Here is a 25,027-nt window from a genome sequence, read left to right as displayed (position 1 = left end):
TCACACGTGCTCATGCTCATACACGATGCCTGCGGTCAGTAGGCTTTGAGAAACAATATTGACTTGGTAGGCTGCTGTTTCTCTCTGTCCACTATTTATCTCAGTGTTACTGAATGACTGCCAACAAGTTTCCAATTCCCATCTCCTTCCAGTGGATGGGCAAGTAGCAACACATAGCTGTGGAATAGCTTTTTCACTCACTCACCACCCTTCTCTAGCCTTCTTATTTACCTTTAATATAATTTTTCACTGAGATTAAAGCACCACACCCGTTCATTCTCCTTTATTTGTACATCTGCAGAATCTAGTGTCTGAACCTTTTAATCTAACGAGGTTTCTTTTACTTTTCCTCCTTATTGCCTCTGAGCTCAGGTTTTAGTCTGTTAACACTATCTTTACTGTCTTGCCTCAGGACATAATGGTATATTGCTGTAGTTTTACTCTGTAATAATGCCATCTTTTAACACCACAAAGGCTTGTTTATTGACGCTAACATCAAACTCTGAAGGGAAAAAGCCATCCATGTTTAGTTATTAGAAATGTAGCGAGTACTATATTTACGGTGGACACCGGAAAGGGTTAACAAGGTAAATCCTGTTGTTTCCTTACCAGCAATATTAAATTTCATATTCCCAAAATCTATCCGTTAATGTTACACTTTTTAAGCCTCTCAGAGGTAAGCGCTGAGTATCATTTACAGCGGAGCAGCCAGGTCACGGGTTCCTTGCTTTACTCGCTCCGGATTGGTCAGTTGCCTCATGAAATATTCAAAGAAGCACCTGATTGAGGGCTGCCATTGGACGCAGCTAGTGCAGCTATGTAAATGAGCACCTGGTCGTGTTTGCAAGCCCTGAGGGGAAGAGGAAGAGGTCTAAAAGCTAAGCGCTTGTGAGCGCGCGGAGAGAGAAGCACTGATTGAGAAATAAATAAGGACGCCAGAGTCGGATCTTACAGAATATTCATCCTTACAAACCTTTCCGAGCGTTGGACGTACAGCTTGCCTCCTTTCAGAAACTTTTTGCCTTTGCTTTCTTGACTCGGTTTATTTATTGGTGCTTTTGTGGCTTTAAGCACAAACTCATAAGACTGTGCCAGACTATATTTACCTATTATATAAACAACCTGCCAAAGTGAACAACTCGGATTAAACAGATCAGGCGACACATTTGGAAACGTTTTCGCGGTCTGACAGACTTCTAGGTAAGTAATAAGAAAATAAATTAAATAACATAAGTGTAGTTTGTCTATGGTCAGCAAACTGTCAGACGTTACTTTTACTATGTCGTTTTTAGCAAATGCACTGTAGATATTCGGAAATGAGTGTTGTTTCGACCACCGCGTGGAAACGCATTTGGCTTTCCATTAACCTCCTAACGTTAGTTGTTTTAGACTGCGCTCAAATGTGTTAACTCGTCGCGCGAGTGAATTTAACTGTCTCGTGCGTGGCGTCCAAGAGTCTCGGTGTGTGTGTGTGTGTGTGTGTGTGTGTGTGAGGAGTTTGGACGTCTGCCACGGTACCGTGAATGCGCTCGGTCTGGTGTGGAGTCGTGCTGTTTTGTTTGTGAAGTTGTTATTCGCACCCGCCCGGGGAACTGAAATGGTCCCTAGTTATGGTTATGATACCTGGAACCAGGGTTCAATGGGATCATTTATTAGAACAATACGTAAAATGACTTGAAAACTGCTGTGGGTCATACTGGTGGTATATTTACCCACCTGTGGCCCCGGCATTACGCGTAAGTTAGTATTTATTAGATACCGCAATCTTGCTGTAAACTGTTATTGCAGAGCAGTCTCAAAAGCACGCTAGACTGCCGAGTCATGGTGTTAAACCTGTAAGAGTTATGCAGAATACTTATCAGACCTTATCCACTGATTTACCATTGCTCTTGGTGTATGAAATTATTTACAGCTTGTAAATGATGGTTTACCACGTTAACCGATTCAATCATAATTGTTGAGCACATGTGTTTTTAACTTCTTGAATGGAGAAATTACATAAACAATGTACACTTTTTAATCAGATATTATCTTTCAGAGGAACAAATCGAATTAAAACTGATCTAGTGACCGCTATCACTAAACATGTATAAATGAAACTAATAAAGTATGCACTTATGTTGTTTACAGCTCCATGTAAATTCATCAACTCAAACCATTCAAAGTGAAAGGTACTTTTTTGTCCCAGATGTTACTAGTAGGATTAAATGGGTAAAATAGTAGTTATGTTTGTCCAAAATCATGGTGATTTGTAAGTATTTTACATCTTGGCAAATTTGTGGCTAAATCGAATTTGTACCAATTCATTTGTATGTTATGTATAGCTCTCCACTGATAGTTAGGTAAGAGGTGGACCTCCATGTTTACCTTTTTTTTTTTTAAATGTATGTTTCTAGACAAATGTGTATGAAATTCCACCTCGTGAAGTAAAGTTTTGTTATGAGATCTAGTTGTTTTGTTGTGACCCTGTGGCAGAGATGATCTCAGACCACCACAAGACCCTGTGGATGGATCGGTGTCAAGAGAGAAACTTCAAACTGGTTTCAAAGCACCTAAATCACCAACCATACAAAAAATGCACACATAAGGGGACTTTTGCATTAAAAAAGAGAGTTAATTTTCTGAAAAAGCAGACAGGGAAAATCACCATGGTAACCATAGTAATAGAGCTATGGGATTCCATTCAGACGATGTCAGATTATTCCCATCTAATTTTCATTCTAGTAAATATATTATAAAGATAGTATTTTATGGGGTTTATAAGTATTTCAGCAGGTTTTTGTGTCTTCTGAACAGGCAAAAGAAAATGCAGTGTATGCGCAAAAGCAATGAAGAGATGCTAATGAATGCACCATGAAGCTGAAAATTCACCCTCCCCCCTTTTCTATCTTCTTTTTCTCCTCTCTCTCTCTCTCTCTCTGCTTATAATGGGTTTCAGAGGCTTGTGAATAAAGACACAATGAATGAAAAGTGCACTGAATTGTGCTGTGTCACCGAGGGAGGGGACCAAATGCAAAGAGGGGTACAGAGGAATGTCTGCGCGTGTGTGTGTCTGCAAACAGACACACCGCAAACATCTCTGAGGAGGTCAGAAACATTGATCTGTGCAGTCAGGGTTTTATTATGAGTTTGTTTGTCGAAAAAATTGCCCAAGAACTCTCCGCTGGGTCATTATCCAAAGGAGGTTTGATTTGACTTGAATACAAAGAACTATAAATTGTTTTTCTTTTCTTTTCTTTTTTTTGCTTTTCACTTCATTCTGTGTGTGTGTTTAAGCTCCCAATGAATAGATTTTCATGCATCTCTTAAATCGTTTTGCCTCCACACTCATATGTGTGTGAACAGCAAGGTAATCTCTGACTAGCATATGGTGGGTAATGATAGAGGGATTGGAAAAGAAACGCATGGCATAGCGAGTGGAAATGTCCTTTCAGTTGGATCTAACATCACACGGTCTTATTACCTCTATTAAATTCTTTTGACACACCCTATACTTCTCTTTCTCTCTCTCTCTCTCTCTCTCTCTCTCTCTCATTTTTTCCCCTTCAGCCCACATACTTTCAATACTGTGATTTATCTTCCGGAGTAATCTGTTTTACTTCATATCACATTCTGTTCACCTTCTGTCTTCCATCACTGTTTTTCTTCATGCTGTCCTGTCTTGATGTTGAGCTAGCTGTAAATCGTTCATCCATCCAATCCATCTTTTCATTTCATTTCAGTTACATGTCTCTGTCTTCTATCTATCTTCAGTCTCTCTTGTCAGCTCCTATAGAGTGCTGCGAGTGTTTGTGTGTACATACACATTTATTAAGGTCATAGAGGTTAAATGGTCTATATATAACGGAAGAAGTTATGTAGTTTGAACGGTGAGGAAACACTCATTAGCATGTCCTCTAGGTATATTTGCAGGTGTATAAACCTGAATGTAATATGAAAATATGTTTGAACAGGTAGGACAGTTTTGATTTGCATATGGCTAACAATCACAACTGCTGCCAGGCTTGCTTATTTATTTCTTATTTATTTAGACATCAGACAGATATTGCACCTACACTTCTGTATGTGCTGAGAACTTCTTTCTGCTTTTGCGATATGTGAACGCATCAAATCAGTCAAGATACATCTTTTGCAATCTAATGCTAAGCTTCTGAAGGAGATTTTGCACTCAGGTTAATGATTTTTTGGGGCATAAAACGCTGCTTTGACCTGTTCTCTCTATTTTCTTTTACTTTCTTTTTTTTCTAGGGCCTGAGCACCAATGGTGCAAGGACTCTCTTGGAATTGTTCTGTTGATTATTACTTTTGGCTTGTCTACTTTTTGAAAATGCCATCCTTTCTTGCCTTTTCACACATTTTGAATGACTAATAACCCTCAATCTAAAGACTGTACTCCTCTTTTATTCTCTTTTTCGTTGTACTTCAAAATGCTCAAATTCAGTTGCAAAAAAAAGAGTAATATCACACTTCTCTCTTTGTTTTTACTCATTGTAGAACCTGCCTTCATGTATGTCGATGGGCTGTTTTGTTCATCTCGGAGCTCTTTTTACTATGACAAAGCTACATTTACAATCATAAAGTGATGCAGACCGAGGAAGATTTTTAGGGGTGGTATTTCACAACACAAGCCTGCAACTTATTTTCTAACCAGCAACAATAGTTTAACCAGTCTCTTTGTTTAGAAGCAATGTGCTGTTGGTAGTCTCGGTCCACTGAAAAACATTTGGTCCAAGCACCAATAAAAGGAACTCTGGTTTCAGCCAAAATGGTTTTGGAGGGTTGACCGAAACATTTAGTGATTTCCACTATGATGAGTTTGATTTTGTCTGCTTTCTGCAGGTAAACATATCAATAGTCTGGATGCACATCTCACAAATGATTTGCCAGTTGCAAATGGTTACTGTCGTTTTTGCCTTGATGACTTATCTTAAAGACAGCTAAGAGAAGATCGTGAATCAAGTTTTTACATGATTTTTTTTGCCTGTAGATTGGATTATTCCAGGTCTGCACCACCCCTTTTATTTCAATCGAAAGTCCATTTGGATCAATTGAGGTGTTTAAATGAAGGTCATCAATGTGAAAACTAATGGATGGTTTGGGTGCATGTACTGTATAGTTACTGCTGCCATTTATCTTCCCTTTCTATGTAAATTATGTTTGCATATTTTAAATCATCTTTGGGAATTATACATGTAGATTTGAAATAATGTCACTTGGAGATGAATTAATTAAGATGAAATAATAAAGGCAGAGTTGAAGTGGTGGAGCGGTGCTGCTGGAAAAGTTGTCCCGGGAATGAGGTAAAGCCTCATTGTCTTTTTATGACAAGATGAGATGGACATGTTTCTCCCAAACTTGAATGTAAAAGAGCTCAGACTCAATTCATAGAACATTTCAGACTTCATAAACTGTTAATGGTGCAAGTTCTGCCATTTCATGGAATATCTGACCTCACAGTTGACTTTTCTTGATAATTGGCAGGTCAACACAGTAACAAGAAAACACATTTCTTGTTTTATTAGCTCAAATAAACTTCTCTGGATATCAGTGCATGGGAAAGTGGATTTGGTCAGCTGTGAGTATTTTTGAGACAGTGACTAGGTGAATGTGGCAAGTGCATAAATGTGCCTGGCGGGTCAAGGCCAAATAATGTCTGCTGGGTGAGGTTTTTATGTAGATAAGGCTTTAAATAACATCAGTTTTAATAATTGGGCCCATCCCGGATAATTCCAGGAAAATTTTCTTGTCTGGTAAAGTGACTAAACCTTCCTGTCATTTTTGTTCTCTCTCATGCTAATTTCTCTGTTGCTTGCTCTTTCATCTATCCTCTCTCAGACTCTTTTCCTGTTCATTGAGTAAGTAATTCAGATTTCCTCTTCCTGTCAGCCACAAATTCAGAGGCTAATGGTCATCTTGGCTGGACTGCCAAAGGAACAGCTCATACGTGCAACTGATTTAGTGTGGGGACTGACTCACACCTGAGTCATGATTTAACATGACCCTTCATTCTTCAAAACACTGCTGCTGTTGGAGAGCTAACTTCAGAGGGGATGTGTTTCAGAGATTGTGTGGTCGGTCTCTTTGAGATAAAGAATTCCATTTTATCTGATGTTTAAAGGGAAACATCAAAACAATAGAGCTGAGGAGACTGAGTCTCCTCAGTATGAGCTTTACTCTCTGATTCTTTCTCATGCCAGCGTGAGAACACATTGATTCAGTCATTCTTCACAGACTTGGATGGAGTGGTTGGAAAGCTTTCTACTGCCTGGCGGAGTCAGCGGGACTCGCATATTCACAATCAGCTTTGTAATTTAAACAGTTTGGACACTGTTTTACTCAATCAGTGTTGTATAACAACACTATGACATTGTTATGGTGATGAAATGAAAGCAATGGCATACTCTGTATGATTTATTGAAAATTAAAAAGAAGATTTGTAAGAGATGGCCTTGCAGTTAGCACTCAGGGCATGTTGAACTGTGGTCCACATACAGGAGATCCAGGTTTGAATCCAAATCCCTTTCCTCCTTTCTCCCAGAGAATTTCCTTTCTTTTTCTCTGTTATCTTTGTCTGTTAAAAGTAGCAAAAAAAAAAAAAATTAGTAAATAGCTAGTTATTTTTGTATAATTTCTATAAAATAAGTTGACATTTGACTTTTTTTGTGTGTGTGTGTACGGTGGTCTAGTAGTGCACAACAAAATAAAAACAAGAAAAGTTTAACTATCTTCTATAGCCTCTAAAGGGCAGTACTAAATGAAAAAAAAAAAACATGATATTTAGGCAAAATAAGAAAAACTCTTCATTCTGTTCAAAAGTTTTCACCCCCAGTTCTTAATGCATGGTTTTTCCTTCTGGAGCATCATTGAGTGTTTGAACCTTCTGTAATAGCTGCATACGAGTCCCTCAGTTGTTCTCAGTGTGAAAAGATGGATCTTGAAGTCAATAGGTCATTGTTGGAAAGGGTTTAAATACAAAAAAATAGTGGAAAACCAAAGAATTTGTGTGTCCTGAAGGATTTTTCTGAAGAGCAGCAGGCAGTTTTAGAGTAAAGAATAAACACTGTAAAAACGAATAATTAAAAAAACTAAAAGCATAAAAGCACCAATGTGAGGGGAACTTCTGTGGCTGATCTAAACATTCAGTGTGCACATCAAAGAACACAGACGCAACTGGATCATATACATAATGACCAACACAATCTACGAAGAGCAGCGCAAATCACCATCTGGTTTAAAACATCCTTTTTTGGGGTAGCAAATAAATGGCATAAATACCAGTAAATTGACCACTGCAGTGCAAACCTTGGTAAATCACCTTGTGTGATTCATTTAAACACTCTTCTCCCATACATTTTGTGCCTGAAAGGGAAACTCCTACAAATGCATACGCAATAAGGTCAGCCGAAAAAAATTACTGTATGTCCACGCCTTTTTAGCACAAATTTTTCAATGACTCTTTTTGTAAATCTTAACAGTAGCTTTTTTTTATGCCAAGAGATTGTTTGCACTGACACAAGCTGTTAGCAAATATAGCCTTATATAGTTGGTCAAAAATTTACACCCCCCTTTCAGAATCTGCAAAATGTAAATTATTTTACCAATAATCACCCAAATTTTAATTATGTATTTTTTTTTTTCTTCAAGTTTGTCTCTGTGATTATGCAGATTGAGGTCAGCAGTGATGATGCGTCATGTGTATTGATGATGTGATATGTTGTTTGCCCAGCCGTTGTGTCCTTAGGGTTATACAGTAGACTCAAAAACACCCACACTGTAAGCATTTATGAGATTTGCTTTTTCAGCAGGTCTTATACTGACAGTTCATGATGTGCTTGTGTGTGTGTGAACTTGCTTAAGGCAAGTCAGTTAAAACTTTCTCAAAAAGGGTTTTGTTAAATGGAGCTGAACTGACGAATTTGCTGTGAGAAATTCCCTAGGGCAGAATCACACCCAGAGTGACCTCAGTGGTGTCAACCTGAGTTATGAACCACATTGTTACCATATATGTATAGGGGTACTGATTGACTTTAGATGTATGCAGTGAGTCATTTGAGTGTTTAAGATCTTCATCTGTTTGAACGCAGTACATAGGGGCGTTCTTTCCAGCCTGGTTCCTATATGGCTCCCGCAGGACTATCAGCATACTTATAACCTCTGGGGAGGTTTAGTTCATTCACCCGCTCCAGCAAAGAGCCATGAAGGCAATGCTGCTATATAGAAATATCTTTCTTAGTAGAACATGAAATGGACATTTATAGGGGAAATGAAAGATCAGATCAAACTTAGCATATAAACTTAGCATATAAATTTGTGTTACCTTTGAATTTACAGCAGAACTCCTTTCCTGAGTTTTATATTTTTTGATGTTTTTTTCCCCTTCTCCTTTGTGCTCAGGGTCCAAGGTTATACAACTGCAAGCCAGAATATTCTTACAGGCAGTGAAACCGTGCACACACACATTTGTGTACTAATGAAGATTTAGCCTATTTGTTTACTTTCCTGTGAGTGAAAAACAGTGCAGGTCATTATGTCAGTCTCTACATAAATCTTTGATTTGATAAGTTCATACTATTGTTTTTAAGAATTGACTTAGATGAGGTAATGTTGCAGTGCATAATAAAGTTACCAGCCAACTGGCAATTATCTCTTACTTGCCAAAGTCAATTTTTGCTTTCATTGGTGCTTGGCGAGTATTCATTTTGGACCATGGTCTCAGTTCTCCCTCTCAATCATTTTGATTCGCTTAATTGAAATTGTTCATAGGTTGTTAAGGTTACACAACAGCGATTGCACTTATTGTCAACAGACGTGATAAGATTCGTAATGCAAACTGTAATAAACTCCAACTTGCGTTACAATAGCAAATAATTTGACATACAGAGTGATATTTCTCTCTCTCCCGTACTGTCTGTTTTCTCTGGGTTTTGGAAACACTTGCAGCCTGTGTGTGTTGGCCACCGCCTGTCTCGAGCTCAGGACAGCTGCACTGGCTGCTGCACACACACACACACACACACACACACAGAGAGTATGTTGAATATGACAAGCACACACTAACACACAGTCCATTAAGCTGGGTCTATTACATGCATGCCTCGTCTACACCTCTTCCACACCTCCTTTCAGATTCTACTATCTTCAACGCTCTTTGTCCTTGTGTCTGCACAGCTGTGCATCAGTTGTCTGTCTCTCTCAGAGAGCCCAGAACCAGCGCTGTCACTCCACACGGGACAGCTGCCATCTCACACACACACACACACACACACACACACACAGACCCCCATTCCATATACAAACACAAATCACATATTCACAGAGATCTTGTTTTAACGGGGATGGAATAACAGCAATGCCAGACGATGCTGGAATAACTGCATGTGTGTGTGATTTAAAAAAAAAAAAAACTGTAACTTATCAACAAGTACAACAAGTGTATAGCATGTGCATTTAACACTACCAGTCAAACATCTGAGACAGATGTTTTTCATGTTTTTGAAAGTAGTCTTTTATGCTCACATTTATTTAATTAGTATTGCAGGAAAAACAGTAATATTGTGAAATATTATTGCAGTTTATGTTTAATTTTCTGTTTTATTTCAAATGTTTTTGTATTCCAGTGATGGCGAATCTGAATTTCCAGCAGCCATTACTCCACTCTTCAGTGTCAATTGATCCTTCAGAAATCATTTGGTGTTCAAAAAACATTTTGTATTTTTATAAATGTATCAGTTAAAAAAGAAACCTAATGTACAAACACAAATCCCATGTTCACAGAGACAAAGGGTTGGTGTTAATGGAAAACATGACACGCTGTGTCATTTCTTTTTCTAATGCGTTTAGATATGTGTGTTTATTGGCTTGCAGTATATTGAGTTTAGGAGAATTTCTAAGCTTGATGGACCACCAGCGTAAATGAAGTGATCTCAAGTGTTTATATAAAACCTGAATGCACTGGAAGTTGCTTTTGATAAAAGCGACTGCTAAATGCATAAATATTGACTACATATATATTTTAGAAACTGTAATATCAGACTACCACCGATACCATACCAATGTTTTGTGCACCCTTAAAGGGATACTCCACCCCAAAAAGAAAGTTTTGTGATTAATCACTTACCCCCCTGTCGTTCCAAACCTGTAAAAGCTTTGTTCGTCTGTGGAACACAATTTAAGATATTTTGGATGAAAACCGGTGTGTAAAAACAACACAGGTGTAAGTGATTAATGATCAAATTTTCATTTTGGGGTGGAGTAGCTCTTTAATAAAGTATGTGGCAACTCTTTAATTGGTCAGACTTTATATTAAGATTCAAATCTCGCTATTAACAAACCATTATCTTCGACTTTTGCCTCAAACTCCTAATGGGCTGCTTATTAATACTTAGAAAGGTAGTGGTTAGAGGTATAGGTAATAGTGAGAATTGGTCCCTATAATGACGTGTTATACTTAAAAAAATATTATAATTATTATATATATTTTTAATTATTATATGTAGTGAACTTTAACAGTAAAACATAAGAGAACTAAGGAAAAACTACAGCTCAGAATTACACAAACTATAGCCAGGTATACGTAAGGAATAATTGACGACGGGCAATTGTGTAATTTAGTTTGTGATAGCATTGTAATGAAGTTATTAATTAAGTTATTAGAGATCGAGAGCGACAGAGACACAGAGCGAGAGAGAGAGCTTGTGTGAATTAGGCTAAAGTATATATTAAGAATTGCACACCTCAGAACTTTTGTCAGCCAATCAGATTCAGGCATTCAACGGCCCAGTAGTATAACTACTAATAAATAAATAGGCTCAAATCAAAAAAAAGAAAGAAAAAAGGGTATGAGTATTGGAACGTATAGATTCTATTTATTGCTAAAATGAATGATTAATTTACATGAATTCACTTCAGTACATGTAACTGATTCTCTTTCTCTCTCTTCCTCAGGTATGTCTGTAGAAGATAGCTCAACTCTGGACAGGTAACCAGGTGTCACTGTTGCTATGTCAACACAGATGCTGCCGTTGTTGCCTGCCCTTTTCACTGTCCTCCTCATTTCCTGGACGGGGGCCGAGGACGTGGATTGGCATTTTGACACTGGTAAGAATGTCAGGTGTTCTGATGGTGTTCTGCTCCTGTCATACATCATAGTTAGTGTGCAGTGGTGGACAGTAACGGAGTAGCTTTACTTCGTTACTGTACTTAAGTACATTTTTCAAGTATCTGTACTTTACTTGAGTAATTTTATTTTGAGTAACTTTTACTTTTACTTCACTACATTCCGAAGCATAAAATCGTACTTTTTACTTCACTACATTTCATAAAACATATCGTTACTCCCTATAATATATCACGTGCTCCGAGACGCAGAAGCGGTGTCTGATTCATCATGAATGAACTGAGTCTTTTCAAAATAAACCTTTTAATCGGATCGCGAATCGCACCAAACGATTCGTTTAGGAATTAGAATGATCCGATTGCAGCTGTTCTGGAGTCGACCACTCACTGATTCAAATGAACCGTTTAGTGCGAGTCACCAGAAGTAAGAACCGGGAGATCTTGTGAGCGCGCGTGCGTCTGATGTTGCTAAAAGTAAGGTCAAAATTTTCAGTTGTTTGGGAACTAAATCCGTTGTAAAGAGTGATCTATTTAAGCCCACTGAAATGCTCGAGTGCAGACACATCAATTTTAGGTAAAAAAAAACAAAACAAAACAAAAAAAAACAACTTTAAATAACACAGATTAAATACAATAACTCATGCACGTTCAAATTCCCCGCTGCCATAATGTTAACAGTTTTATTAAAATGTCCTATGTGACGTCTGTTTTTATATTGTTTATCAACAGTAACGTTATACATATGTATATTGTTTGGATTAACTAGACAAGTAGACAGACATGAATGTTTATTCATAACCGTACTGAAAATAAGTAAATATTGTTAGCTGATGATAACTGTCTAGCTAACAAGCTTGTTGGTGCTAAGTTGAGGTAATTTTTATAAATAATGTCCAAATATTTTTATTCAACCACCTATATATATATATATATATATATATATATATATATATATATATATATATATATATATATATATTTATAGAGAGAGAGAGAGAGAGAGAGAGATTACATCTGGGTAGAAAAGAAAGGATGTGATGTTCAGAACATGGTAACTACAGTAATTATTAAACTGGGAAGAGATGCACCCCGTTTGGCCAGGGTAGTTTTTAAACCATAGACAAGGTTTGAGAAGGAAAGAATCATTATGAAAATATAATTATATTTTCCTTAATGTTCTTCATAACTTCAGGCCTTATTATCATGTCATATATAAAGTTACAGTACAGACCAAAAGTTTGGACACACTTTCTCATTCAAAGAGTTTTCTTTATTTTTATGACTAAGAAAATTGTAGATTCACACTGAAGGCATCAAACCTATGAATTAACACATGTGGAATTATATATGGAATTATATTAATAACAAAAAAGCTTGAAACAACTGAAAATATGTCATATTCTAGGTTCTTCAAAGTAGCCACCTTTTGCTTTGATTACTGCTTTGCACACTCTTGTCATTCTCTTGATGAGCTTCAAGAGGTAGTCACCTGAAATGGTCTTCCAACAGTCTTGAAGGAGTTCCCCGAGAGATGCTTAGCACTTGTTGGCCCTTTTGCCTTCTGTCTGAGGTCCAGCTCACCCCTAAACCATCTGGATTGGGTTCAGGTCCGGTGACTGTGGAGGCCAGGTCATCTGGCGCGGCACCCCATCACTCTCCTTCTTGCTCAAATAGCCCTTGATGCCTTCAGTGTGACTCTACAATCTTCATAGTCATGAAAATAAAGAAAACTCTTTCAATGAGGAGGTGTGTCCAAACTTTTGGTCTGTACTGTAACTTTGATGTTCTGTAAAACAAACTTTTAATTACTTTGTTCTTATTGGTGAAAAACAGATGGTCAACTCTGTTTTCTCTCAGGTACATCACAGTGTAAGCTTCACAGTGAACATTACTCTCATCAACGTAGTCCATATCAACAACAAAAATATATCTTGACTCCATATAGTGGTTATTTTGGAAAAAATCCCAGGTATTTTGAGCAGTAGGATTATAAAAAAATATGTGCTAATATAACATTAAATTAAGTAGCCTATATAAAATTGCAAACATCTATCTTTCAGTACTTTTGTACTTAAGTACATAAAAAATTGAGTACTTTTGTACTTTCACTTGAGTAAGATTGAAAAAGGAGTACTTTTACTTTTACTGGAGTAATATTTTACTATACGTATCTGTACTTTTACTCAAGTACTTGATTTGTGTACTTCGTCCACCACTGTTAGTGTGAGAAACACTTTCTCAGTTTATTTATCTGTGGTTTTGTGGTCCGACCCTGAGGATGTGTGGGTCCTCCTAAAGTCAGATTTCCTTTAATCAGTCTTCTCTCCTGTCTTTAAACTCTTCGAGGCCACTTTTGTGTGTTTGTTGAGGTTTCTAATGTGTTTTTAATGCCTGTGAAATGTTTCTGTGGTCATTAGAAGTCATTATATTCAGCCCCAGTCAGAATAAAGGCTTATGATCCATGCGTATGAGCTGCAGTGTTTTTCTCCATGACCGGTTACTGATAGTTAATCATGTAAGAAGCTGGAACGTCTGCACGTGTGGCTTGCCAGAGACTGAAAATGAGAGGACCGATAGTGATTCACAAAAAAATTAATTGAAATGCTACTCTGATAGAGAATTTTCTAGCATGCCAAATGTGCATTTATGTGGAGTTATAACTAAGGTAAAGCATATTTTTGTCTGAGAATACTTGGCACAATGCTCATATAAATGTAATGCTCACATAGTGCCGAATGTAAATAATTACAGTACTATTTCTGATCATTTAGCATCTGGTTAAGCTGGATTGCAGGTGGCTAATGAATAAGATTTTTTTTTTTTTTTTTGATTTAGTGAGGACAATGTGTTTCCTAAGGAGAGAGAGAGATGAGCGGGGAGATGCAAATAGATCAGGAGCAGAAAATAACTGCATTCGTGTCACAGAGACTGTTTATTGTTGAAACGAGAAGATATCTGCCTTTAATCCAGAAAGACTGTAAAGCACAGCTCTTTTCTGCTCTCTATTAGCTGGAGATGTGTGAGATAGACAGATTACACGTGATGGAGAGAGAAAGAGAGAGTATGAAAGAGAGAAAGCATTTTATTGGCAGCAGAGGTATGATGTAATGAAACAGGCACCTGTCCACAGTGTGACTCTCTTTGTGTGTGTGTGTGTGTGTGTGTGTGTGTGCGGGTCTCGTTGGCTGGGCAGGGTTTGTTTTCCAGCCTTCGCATTCTTATCTCATGACTCACTTTACAGCAACTGAGCACGTCCCCCCCCCAAAACGTCCCCCATCAGCCCCAGCTTCAGCTCACACTGACAGGCACACCCTCTGGACTGACACACAGGCTGGACTGACACGTGATCCGTGTGGATGATTTAAGCACTGTTTGTGCCAAGATTTTTCTCTACTCTCCTCATTTCATCTCTTCCTCATTTTTCCTGCTCCCTGCGCTATACATCTGTAAGACATTGCTGAAGCAATTCCAACAATGCAACGTTGCATGTGTGGGACTTTATTTACTTATATTTTACTTATCAGGACAAAAACACGCCAAGAAGTCTGGTAAAACATTGCTCCAGGGATTAGTTTTGATTAGATTTGAATTGTCTTTTATTTTCAGTTTTCATTTTAGTTTTAACCTTTTTTTTTACGTTTTAATTTGGTTGTAATACTTTCAGTTTTGGGTATTTTCTCAGCCTTTTTTCAGTTAAACAAGCAAATTTTGGTATCACTTTAGTATATGGAGCAGTTCTCACTATTAACTAGTTTACATACCCAATACCTATACCTAACAGCTACCTTACTAACTATTGATACGCAGAAAATTAGGAGTTTATTGAGGCAAAAGTCATAGTTAATGGTTTGTTAATAGCTTAAAATAAAGTGTTTTAGTTTCAGTTCTGTCAGTCCTGATTCTTCATTGTGTGTGTATGTCTGAAGTGTTTTCTTCTGTAACCCACAGCTAAGTGTCGCTATGCTCTGGGGATGGAGGATGGCACCATTCGCGACTCTGACATCACTGCATCCAGCGCCTGGTCCGACTCGACCGAGGCCAAACACGGCAGGTAAGTGTGAACACATGCTTTCAATTCACACGTTGCTCCCTAGTTGCGTGGATAATTCAGTATTCTCACACTGATTTTGTGTTTGTGATTTGTGGTTGGTTGTTTGTGTTTGTGGGCTCTGTGAGGCTCATGAGGGGACGTGATTAGGTTACATGAGATGTCAGTAATGGAGCGTATCCTGATATAGAGCATTAGGTAATGACATTACAGCACTGTCTGTCTGGACTAGACTCTCATACTGCTGAATACAGGCCAATACCACACACACACACACACACACACGGTAGCAGACGTAAGACACACACACACAACTAACACAAAAACAGACACAAAACCACATTGACTAATAAGTTTTGAGGTTAGCGTCAACTGTCCCTGCCTGAAACAGATAGAAGCATGGGTGCACGCGAAGGGTTTTCTGTTTTTTGGCAGCACACAGATCATGTGGTTGTTATTAAGTCCACATTCTGTTTAAGACAGCAGGGGGATTTTGAACAGAGAGGAGATTTACAGGAAAAATGGACCGAGGGAGAGGAGCAATAGCCTTAAATGGAGAAGGGGAATAAAGAAGAAAGAGGGTGGAGGTTAAGAGGAATGATGGGGTGCTGAGAGGTGCTGAAGATGGGATTTATGGTGGGGATACAGTGCTTTAGGGGTGTGTGTGATGTTTGTATGTAAGGGAGGGTTCTCACACGTGATCTCTCAAAAGAACAGCTGTTTGACAATATGCAGAAGACCAACAGATGCAGTGAGAGAAAGACCAAATGAAGAAGAGCTGCAACTAACTGCTATTTTGATAATCTGTTCAACATGTATTCCACATCTGGCACATTGGTGTCCTTCAAACAATGTGCAAAGACTTCTGTATAATAAATGTATACTATTCATTGTGTGCAAAAATGGTATTAAAAGTATATGGTAACAATTCACCATTCTTTTTCTCCTACAGAGATTTTGAAAATGTCTTTGAAAAGTTATAAGCTATGAACAAAACCAACCAGCTACGAGGTGAATCACAAACATGTCCAAATTTGATTTGAAGCTAAAAAGTATGTAAATATCCAATGCAAAAAGAATGTGTGTTTATTGGGTTTGTTGAAGGGGGAAACAAATCTTATGAAGTATCACAAAAGATATTGATGTAAAGATTTTGATTTGACATATTTTACATTGTTTATGCACACACACACACACACACGTTAGGTTTCTCTGAATCGTGGGGACTTTCCATAGATTTCTATTACTATCCTTCACTATCTATAAAAGCATATCACCATCGATAAACAAACAATGTACTTTAGGTCTGTCTTTAAGAGTTTAGAAGTTAATGTCAAACATCAGTTCCCCTGCGGAGGAAATTAATAGGATTTTTACTTCAACAACACAATTGCTGAACTCTGTGTATAAAGTAAAAAAATAAGCCAACACTCTTCACAAAGGAAAAGCAGCAACATAGATTAAATTACCAAGGAATAAACAATATTACAGCGACACAAACGTTGTTAACTGGTTAGAAGTGGAATGTTCTGCAGGAGCAAACCTTGTTTGTAGTTTTGTTGCACTTACAATTTCTAAATTGGATCTGGACCAACACTGATCTTTTTACTTGACTGAACTGTGATGGTGTAAGTGTCCTAGATCATTTCAAAGTGGACTAAATCTCATTTTGATTATGAAAAGGTCTGCAAGACTCTGTGAGGACTTTGTGACTCTGAGGTCATGGTGAAGATTCAAGGGTGAATCTGAAATGTCTCAGACTGGTCTCAGTTTCTTGTTCTCAGCTGTGTCACAGTGAGGTCTCAGTGAGGTGACAGTACCCTCACCTCACTGGGATGTCTTATTTCAGGCACATCTCTCTTATCGTTTGAGTGTTTGTGGTCTCCACTGTGTGTCATCTGTGTCTCGTCACCTATGTGATATCAGTAGCTGAATGCGGAGACATTCAGTGTTGTTCTTTCTTCTGTGAGTGAGGAACGTTTAGTACCGATACTGAGCCAGCCAACAGCTCGGGCTATTACTTGTGTTAAAGAGTGAAGTGTGTTAGTGTTAGGGAGTTTAAAAGAGGAAATGGCCTAAATGTCATACAGGTGGTTGTGTGTTATGTTTTAGAGGCATGCGAGAAAGTGTGACCAGGTAATGATGTTTATACACAGACCTCACCTTACACATATCACCTCATTAGCCTGTAGGGTTTTATTTTTATTTCGGGTCATTGTGTGTTGTTGTATTTTATATTTTTTTTTTTTTTTGTTGTTGTTTTTTTTTTTGTGGTGTTTTTTGTTCTTGTTTTTGTTTATCTTGTTTTGTATTTTGCTTGTGTGGTGTGTTGCTTATTTATTTTTATTGTTTTAATTTGTTGTTTGGTTGTATTTTGCTTTTTGTGTTGTGTTTTTTAATTAGCTTGTTTAGATTTGTTGTGTGTTGTATTTTGCTTTTTGTTATGTGCTGATTTGTTTTGCTTTTGTTTTATCTGAGATTTGTTTGAGAATGTTTGCATTGTGGTGTTATTTTCAGGATAATTAATTGTACCTTTGTAATTGTGTATATATAGTTGAGCATGTACATAATGCTTATGTTTGTGTCCTGTCTTAGGTTGAGTACTGGAGAAGGGGATGGAGCATGGTGTCCAGCTGGTCCAGTGTTTCCCAGCGGCGCAGAGTACTTGCAGGTGGATCTGCGCAAGCTTCATTTCCTGTCTCTGGTGGGCACACAGGGTCGCCATGCAGACGGGCTCGGGCGGGAGTTTGCACGCAGTTACCGGCTGCAATACTCTCGTGATGGACGACACTGGATAACGTGGAAGGACCGCTGGGGACAGGAGGTTTGTAACCCACCCCCCTTTGAATTTTTGAAGTTTTGTTAGCAGAATTTGGATCTTAGATATTTTATGTTTTTGGCTCAGGTGGTGTCAGGGAACAAGAACACGTATGATGTGGTCCTGAAGGACCTGGGTCCGCCCATCATAGCACGCATGATCCGCTTCTACCCGCTGGCGGACCGCGTAATGAGCGTCTGTCTGAGAGTTGAACTCTACGGTTGTGTTTGGAAGGGTGAGTCCAACACGCGACAAGCAATCCATCATCCTGGTCACAAACACTCTCAACTCCATTACATGCACACCAGGAACATTTTGCAATGGATAGATGTTTACCTTTGAGTTATGTGCTGCTTTTCTGTTAGACGGACTAAAGGCATACACCGCTCCTGTGGGCCATGTGATGGACCTGTCAGGCACTCCTGTTTACCTTAATGACTCCATCTATGATGGCAGTAAAGAGGAAGGGTAATGTACACACACTGTTTTTTTTAAGAATGTAATTTCATACTTCCTAAAAGTGTTTCATATCTGCATGAAAATTGTATGTGTGTGCTATCAAGTTAGTAACTAAAATCATGTAGAAACCACCAAATATAATTTAAAATCATCAACTTCTTGTCTCCCAACAAACAAGTAGGCCGAAGTGAATAATTGCATTAAAAAGAAACAAGTAAATAAATAAATACATTTTCTAATAACTTTCTCAAATCAATTATAAAAAATATAAGCTGGGTGTGTTTGATTCACTTAATTGACCTTTAAGAGTCATTAGTTTGGAAAGTGTATTTTAAGTCATTCACTTGTATGTTTTTGATATGCTAAAAAGAACTAGCTCAGAGTACATTTGAAATCATGCTTAAAAAGTCTTTTAGAATTGTAGAAGAATGCACATTCTAGAACCATATATATATATAAAAAAAAAGCAGAAAAACAACAGTTCCTTGGATCACAACCCTAGGTTCATGCTGTGTGTCAGAAACAAGCAGTTGAGAACTTGCTGAGGTAAACTTCTCAAATCTCACCTGCTCCTGTCAGGCTTAATTTTCTGTGATGTATGTAAAGTCCAGAGCCCTCTCTCATGTATGTATGTGTATCTGTCAGGTGGGGTTGACGAATATTGTGTAGAAACATTCCCAGATGTGTTTTAATGGACCAGAAATGTTTGCAATAGCTAAGCTAACGTTTGACACTTGCCAGATGTGGGTATGCATGGGAAAGTCCAACATGTATGTGAGCACATGCATCTGTGTGTATGTGAGCACATGCATCTGTGTGTATGTGAGCACATGCATCTGGGTGTATGTGTGTGCACATGCCTAATGACTTATGTCTCTCTCTTCTCCGTAGGGTGATGTTCGGAGGATTGGGCCAGTTGTGTGATGGTGTTTTAGGTGGGAATGATTTCATGGAGAGTAAAGAGCTGAGAGTGTGGCCAGGATATGATTACGTCGGCTGGAATCGAGAAATCTTGGGCCAGCCCACTGTTGACATTGAGTTTCACTTTGAGAAAACACGGGTCTTTCACACCATGCAGGTCAGTACGTGTACAAGCAGCCTGAAATATGTTTGGAAACTTATAGGGAAAGTTCACCTACAAATAAAAATTGCCCCATGATTTCTTCTTTGAGATGAATACAGTCAGAGTAATGTTAAAAATGTCCTGTCAGTGAATGGACGATGAGATTTTGAAGCCCAAAAAAGTTAATCGATCCATCATAAAAAGTACTCCACACATCTCCAGGGGTTTCAGAAAGGCCTTGTGAAGTGAAGCATTGTGTTCGTGTAAGAAAAATATAAATGTTTAAAACTTAAGCTTAATCTCTAGCTTCAGCTAACTGACGTAACATTAATGGATAGTTCACCAAAAAACTGAACATTCTGTCATTTACTCATCTTACTCATCTCTTTCTTCTGCAGAGCACAAAATAACAGTTTTTTTCCATAAAATGAAAGTCATTGGAGTCCAAAATATTAAAATAATTCCATTAACATAAAAAATATATTTTCGAAATATTTTATTTTGTGTTCTGCAGATGAAAAAAAAAGCAAAAGTCATATAGGTTTGGAACGACTTGAGGATGAATAAATGATCTGCTGTTCAACTTTCCACTGTGCCAGACGGCAGGCACTATCCCAGAATTCATCTCAGTCAGTTAGTAGGGCAGTAATGAAGCTCCGCCTCAGTAAATCTGCCCTCAGGAGTCTGTCATTATCCTTCAACCCTTTAATGAACATTTGATTTGTTTTTGTTCGTCTTTCTGCCTGCGGCTTTGCATTTGTGGTCGTGTGTGATTCTGAGAGGCATCCGAGTGTTTTGAATCCAATTTGTTGCACCATAATTATTTCTTTAGTTTGTTATTTGCATGTATGTGTGTTTGTGTGAGTGCATTGTAATTTTTAAGCGTCTTTCTGACCAGGAATGAGAATTAGTTTGTACCACTTCTAGCTCTCTCCGGTCTCCAGAGCCAGTGTTCTCGTCATTCATTTCTCCCTGACATAACATAATTCAGAAACGCCATCATCCTCCCATGTCGCCCTGTTTTTCCTGCAGCTTCCCACTGTTTTGAACACTTCGTCTAATACTTGCTTCCTGCAAGTCTTGCAGCAGATTCCCAAAAGATACTAAGAAAAAGGACCAGAGGTTTAATTTCCCATGACAACAAGCGCTTGTTCACGTGCCTTTGTGCGATGATTTATGTTGCTTCTCTGTGCTCACTCTCCCAGACCATTGTTTAGATCTGCAGTTTCAGAATACAGCCAGCCTCACTGGCACTTTTCCTCTACAAATCAACCCCCCATTGCTTCAGGAACTCCACTGCAAAGTTTGCCACACACAGAGAATAAATCATTGTTGGATTTACTTTAAAACAGTTCTCACTCAGAAACTGCCAGTAAATTTCACAAATAATAGATTTGTAAGTACAAATCTGAAAATGGAATTTTCCTGTAGAATATACTCGAACAATGTTTACAAAATATTTTTTACACTGCAGCCCAACAAGGCATATATGTGTGTGTGTGTGTGTGTGTTTGAGAGAGAGAGAGAGAGAGAGAGAGACTTATGAGATGTCACCATGATAGCTTTTGCTACGTGTTAACCTCCTGCACTGTTGTAACAGTTTATGTATCAATAAGCGTTTGCACACATGTGCGCAGCAGTTACACGTTGACCTAACAACACCATTAATGTCTAACCTGTCACATTATTTATGTTCTTGCCCTCCACCTTTCATTCGCTCGCTGGTTCTTTTTTTCTTTTTCTTCGTTTGTGTAGTAAATACTTTTCTTCTGATTTCTCTATTGTTTCCACTGCTCCTTATTTTTGTTCCCTGCAGTCTCGATGTGTCTGATTGCAGTTTTTGTTTTTAAATCTCTGTGTTTCAGGTGCACAGCAATCACAGACACACTCAGCATGTGCGGGTGTTTAACGAAGTGGTGTGTGAGTTTAAGGCCAGTCTGTTGAGCCCGTGGGCGGAGCCTGCGTTCAGGCTTGAAGTGCCGCTGTCTGACCTGCACGACCCTTCGTCCCGCACCATCTCACTGCCGCTCGGAGGACGACCGGCGCAAATTCTGCGCTGCCGTTTTTCTTTCAGTGACCGCTGGCTCCTCATCAGCGAGATAAGCTTCTACTCGAGTATGAACACACACACACACACCTGACCTCTCACAGCAAAGTACTCTGGCTCATTAGCATTACAGTGCTGCAGCCACTTTCAAGTGTTAGTAGCAGTTTATTATGTATCAGACTTATTACATACACCGGATTTGTTTTCCTGTTTCATGCAGTTTGATGGTTGAGCTGGTTGAGTTTTTTATTAGAGAGTTGTAAACCAGCCTAATGTTATGATATAAAATAAAATTACCCTAACTAAATAATGTTCAAAGTGGGTTCAAAGTAAGATTTTGTGTCACATTCACTTTGAGACCGGTTCTTGATCGGTCTGTAGATAAGACAGAGAGCCAGAATGATCAATATTCATGCTGTACTCGAAATAAAGCCTGCTTATCTAATTCTTTCTATCTCCATTACCTTTTCTCTGTCTTGTCTCCAGTGCCATTTGAGGATGGATCCATCCTTCCTCCCCTGCCTTCCTCCAGCACTCGTCCTCTCAATGCTACTTCTCCTCACACCCCCAGCCCCACAAACGGAACCAGCAGCCCCACCGGTGAGTCGGACACACGTCAACCCATCCACAAAGTCTGTGTGGCATACACAGCCCTGCCATGTTTGCATTAGCGCTGATTGATAGTATTGGAATCGCAAAGATTCTCATGATTTTGGTTTCGTAATGATTTTTTATGATACTTTTAGTATTTTTGGATGTTGCCCATCCCGATAATTGTTTTAAAATACTTGGTAAAAGTACAATACCGCATCACATATAAGCACACACTTGTGTGTGTGTGTGTGTGTGTGTGTGTGTATTGTTTTTGTAGAATGTATTTTGCTATGGACAAGCCAAAAACAAAACTACTTATTTTAATATAGTAATGTATAACATATTGTGTGTAAATATACTTTATATGAATAATAAAAATAATACTACACTTAATTACAACAAATACTCTATAAAAAATTTAATAAAAAAACTTTAAACCAATGATACTAAATATGTAAAAATCAATAATAAAATTGTAATTATTTCATTTTTTCTGATGGAACCATTTCTTGATTTACAACCCTATTTATGAGGTTTATCTGGAGAATTATTGAGAAAATGCATCCTTACAAACTGAAAAGGCCTAGCTTCATCCCATCCTCATAGTCTGCCCTCCCTCATCTTTCAGCACTCATAGGTCACCATTACCTCTATCTCTCTAATTCGCCCTCTTCTGACTTGTACACCCTCATTTTTCCAGACCTCCTCATGACCATTACTTCACTACTGCCCAGCAGCATACCAACAGGTGAGAGAGAGAAAGAGAGGAGGACAAGGGGAACAAAAGAGTACCGTCTCCAATACTTGTTCTTACGTCTTAGATTTTTATGGCATGTTTACCAGTACAGAGGCCTTTTATAATGCTCCCCTCTAAACCTCTTTACAACTGAAAACCCTGCCCTCATAAAATCCCCTGAGAATGTGGTTGCTTGTCGTGTGAGTGCATGCATTTCAATCTCGATGCCTGGAGAGAATGTTTTTTATGCATGATTCTGATGTTCTTTTTTTTCTTAACTTTAACAATGCTCTATTGTTTTGAGTGTTTCATATAGCCAAACTCATAAATGATCTTTGTGGAATTGTTCCAGCTGTCCTTGCGCTTGTCCCTCTTTGATTTAACTTCAGTTCCCTCAGCTTTAGGACTGTGCCCACTCTCACAGCTCATTTACTCCCTTCAAAGCTTATTACAGTCCCCCAAAACAACAGCTGCCTCCTAAATTTACCAACATAAGAACACACACACACACACACAAACAAACAAACAGTGTATAAGAACGCTTTGAAAGCAAGTCAAATCACACAAAGTGTGTCACTGACCATGAAGGCATTAACTTATTACTGCTCCACCCAGCACTAAGATAAGAAGGTGGCTGTAATGGACAGATAAGCTTTGGCTGTATTCTCTAAACACTCTGTATGTCTTGAAATGCCTCATTTATGGTGTTTGTAATCATTTGTAATATCAGACTAGCATTACACTAACATACACACTTAATCATAAAACTTTCCTGTGTTTGGTTTTAACAGAGTTTCCTGCTGTCACTCTGAGGGCAGGCTTACCTGTGGCCAAATATGACAGCAGCAACACGGCCATCCTGATTGGCTGCCTTGTTGGAATTATCCTGCTCCTATTGGCTGTCATAGCTGTCATACTTTGGAGGCAGTACTGGAAGAAACTACTTGGCAAGGTGTTTTTCCTTACTGTGTTTTTATACAGTTTAATAGCACTGGGACTTTTCAGTATTTGTATCATTGTCTTTGAGAGTGAGTCATGAACTCATTTGTTCTACTGATTCATTCAAAAGCACTGATTCAAGTAGAAATAAAATAAGTGATCTGTCTTCATTAGTAAGTCATTGAATCATTCACTTATCACCTAATCAAGTAAAATCTTCATTAGCGAGTCATTAAATTAATCCGTCAAGTAGACCGATAACCTATAATTTGCACTGGTATATTAATGGTAATTTACATGATTATCTAAATTTATAATAACAAGGGCTCTGAGAAAAATGTTGCATTAAAACTATTATTATTATAGGCAAATCGGTTTTGAAAATGACCCATACAGATAACCATGAAAATGCTAAATATCGGCCAGGCCTGTTTTTAAGCTGTTGTATGAAAATAATAATAATAATACAATTGTAGTTTATCTGTTTGATTTATTTTCTCATAATAGAAAACTGCATTTTATTTGCATTTATCTGTTATAGAGTTTTAGGAGTATACTAGCACACAGATGGCTAACAGACATGGACGAAATGCCAAATTAGATTTCATGGCTTTAATCTCCTTATATCCAGGCCCAAGGGAGCCTCTCCAACGACGAGCTGCGGGTTCATCTTTCGGTTCCATTGGACAACGTGGTGATCAACAACACTAACACCCACACATACTCCAGCCGCTACCAGCGCATACACACCTTCCCCGACGACCGGGGCCGTGAGGGAGAATACCAGGAGCCCAGCACTGTACTGCGGCCCCGGGAGCAACGTGACAGCACAGGTGACACACACACACACACACACACTCAGCATTCACATACCTAACTCAGTAAGTGCACAGAAGCCCGGGTCACCAAGGAGAGTGAACAGCACTGCCAAAACCACATCAGAAAAAGTACTTTAAGACAATCCACAACCCAAACACAAAGAGCCACTGTACTATCTGACAGAGAGAGGAGGGAGGGAGATTTTATTTCACTCATACCCCACTTGTACTCAAAGGTTCCTGTTTTTCCTTCCATAGTTGCTTTCATGATACTTCATTTTTTAATGATTGTGTGATTGTTTTTGTATATTAATTAACATAAATGAATCTCTCATAATGGACTGACCAATGAAGAGATGATTAACAGCCTGGGTCATTATCAATGATAAC

General features: G+C 38.4%; 1 protein-coding gene across 5 annotated transcripts in view; it reads left to right on the top strand.

Moving 5' to 3' along the window:
* The first annotated feature begins 860 nt into the window (after positions 1-860).
* The window catches only part of ddr1 (discoidin domain receptor tyrosine kinase 1), a 31,954-nt gene continuing 7,787 nt past the window's right edge, over positions 861-25,027 (top strand). For 2 of the 5 annotated variants that reach the window (XM_052578102.1, XM_052578100.1), the window contains exons 1-12: positions 861-1,200; positions 10,945-11,097; positions 15,064-15,166; positions 17,759-17,987; positions 18,069-18,216; positions 18,347-18,449; positions 19,332-19,518; positions 21,369-21,618; positions 22,037-22,150; positions 22,845-22,892; positions 23,672-23,832; positions 24,451-24,652. In XM_052578102.1, coding sequence (XP_052434062.1) covers positions 11,001-11,097; positions 15,064-15,166; positions 17,759-17,987; positions 18,069-18,216; positions 18,347-18,449; positions 19,332-19,518; positions 21,369-21,618; positions 22,037-22,150; positions 22,845-22,892; positions 23,672-23,832; positions 24,451-24,652 — 1,642 coding nt within the window. In that variant the 5' untranslated portion in view covers positions 861-1,200; positions 10,945-11,000. Of the gene's footprint in view, positions 1,201-10,944; positions 11,098-15,063; positions 15,167-16,115; positions 16,175-17,758; positions 17,988-18,068; positions 18,217-18,346; positions 18,450-19,331; positions 19,519-21,368; positions 21,619-22,036; positions 22,151-22,844; positions 22,893-23,671; positions 23,833-24,450; positions 24,653-25,027 lie in introns of those variants that run through there. The other 3 variants (XM_052578103.1, XM_052578101.1, XM_052578104.1) reach the window with 2 other exon arrangements.

Source organism: Carassius gibelio, chromosome B16 (assembly GCF_023724105.1).
Source record: "Carassius gibelio isolate Cgi1373 ecotype wild population from Czech Republic chromosome B16, carGib1.2-hapl.c, whole genome shotgun sequence".
Lineage (NCBI taxonomy): Eukaryota > Metazoa > Chordata > Actinopteri > Cypriniformes > Cyprinidae > Carassius > Carassius gibelio.
Note: the sequence above shows the minus strand (reverse complement) of the source record. Positions and strands in the feature narration are given on the sequence as shown.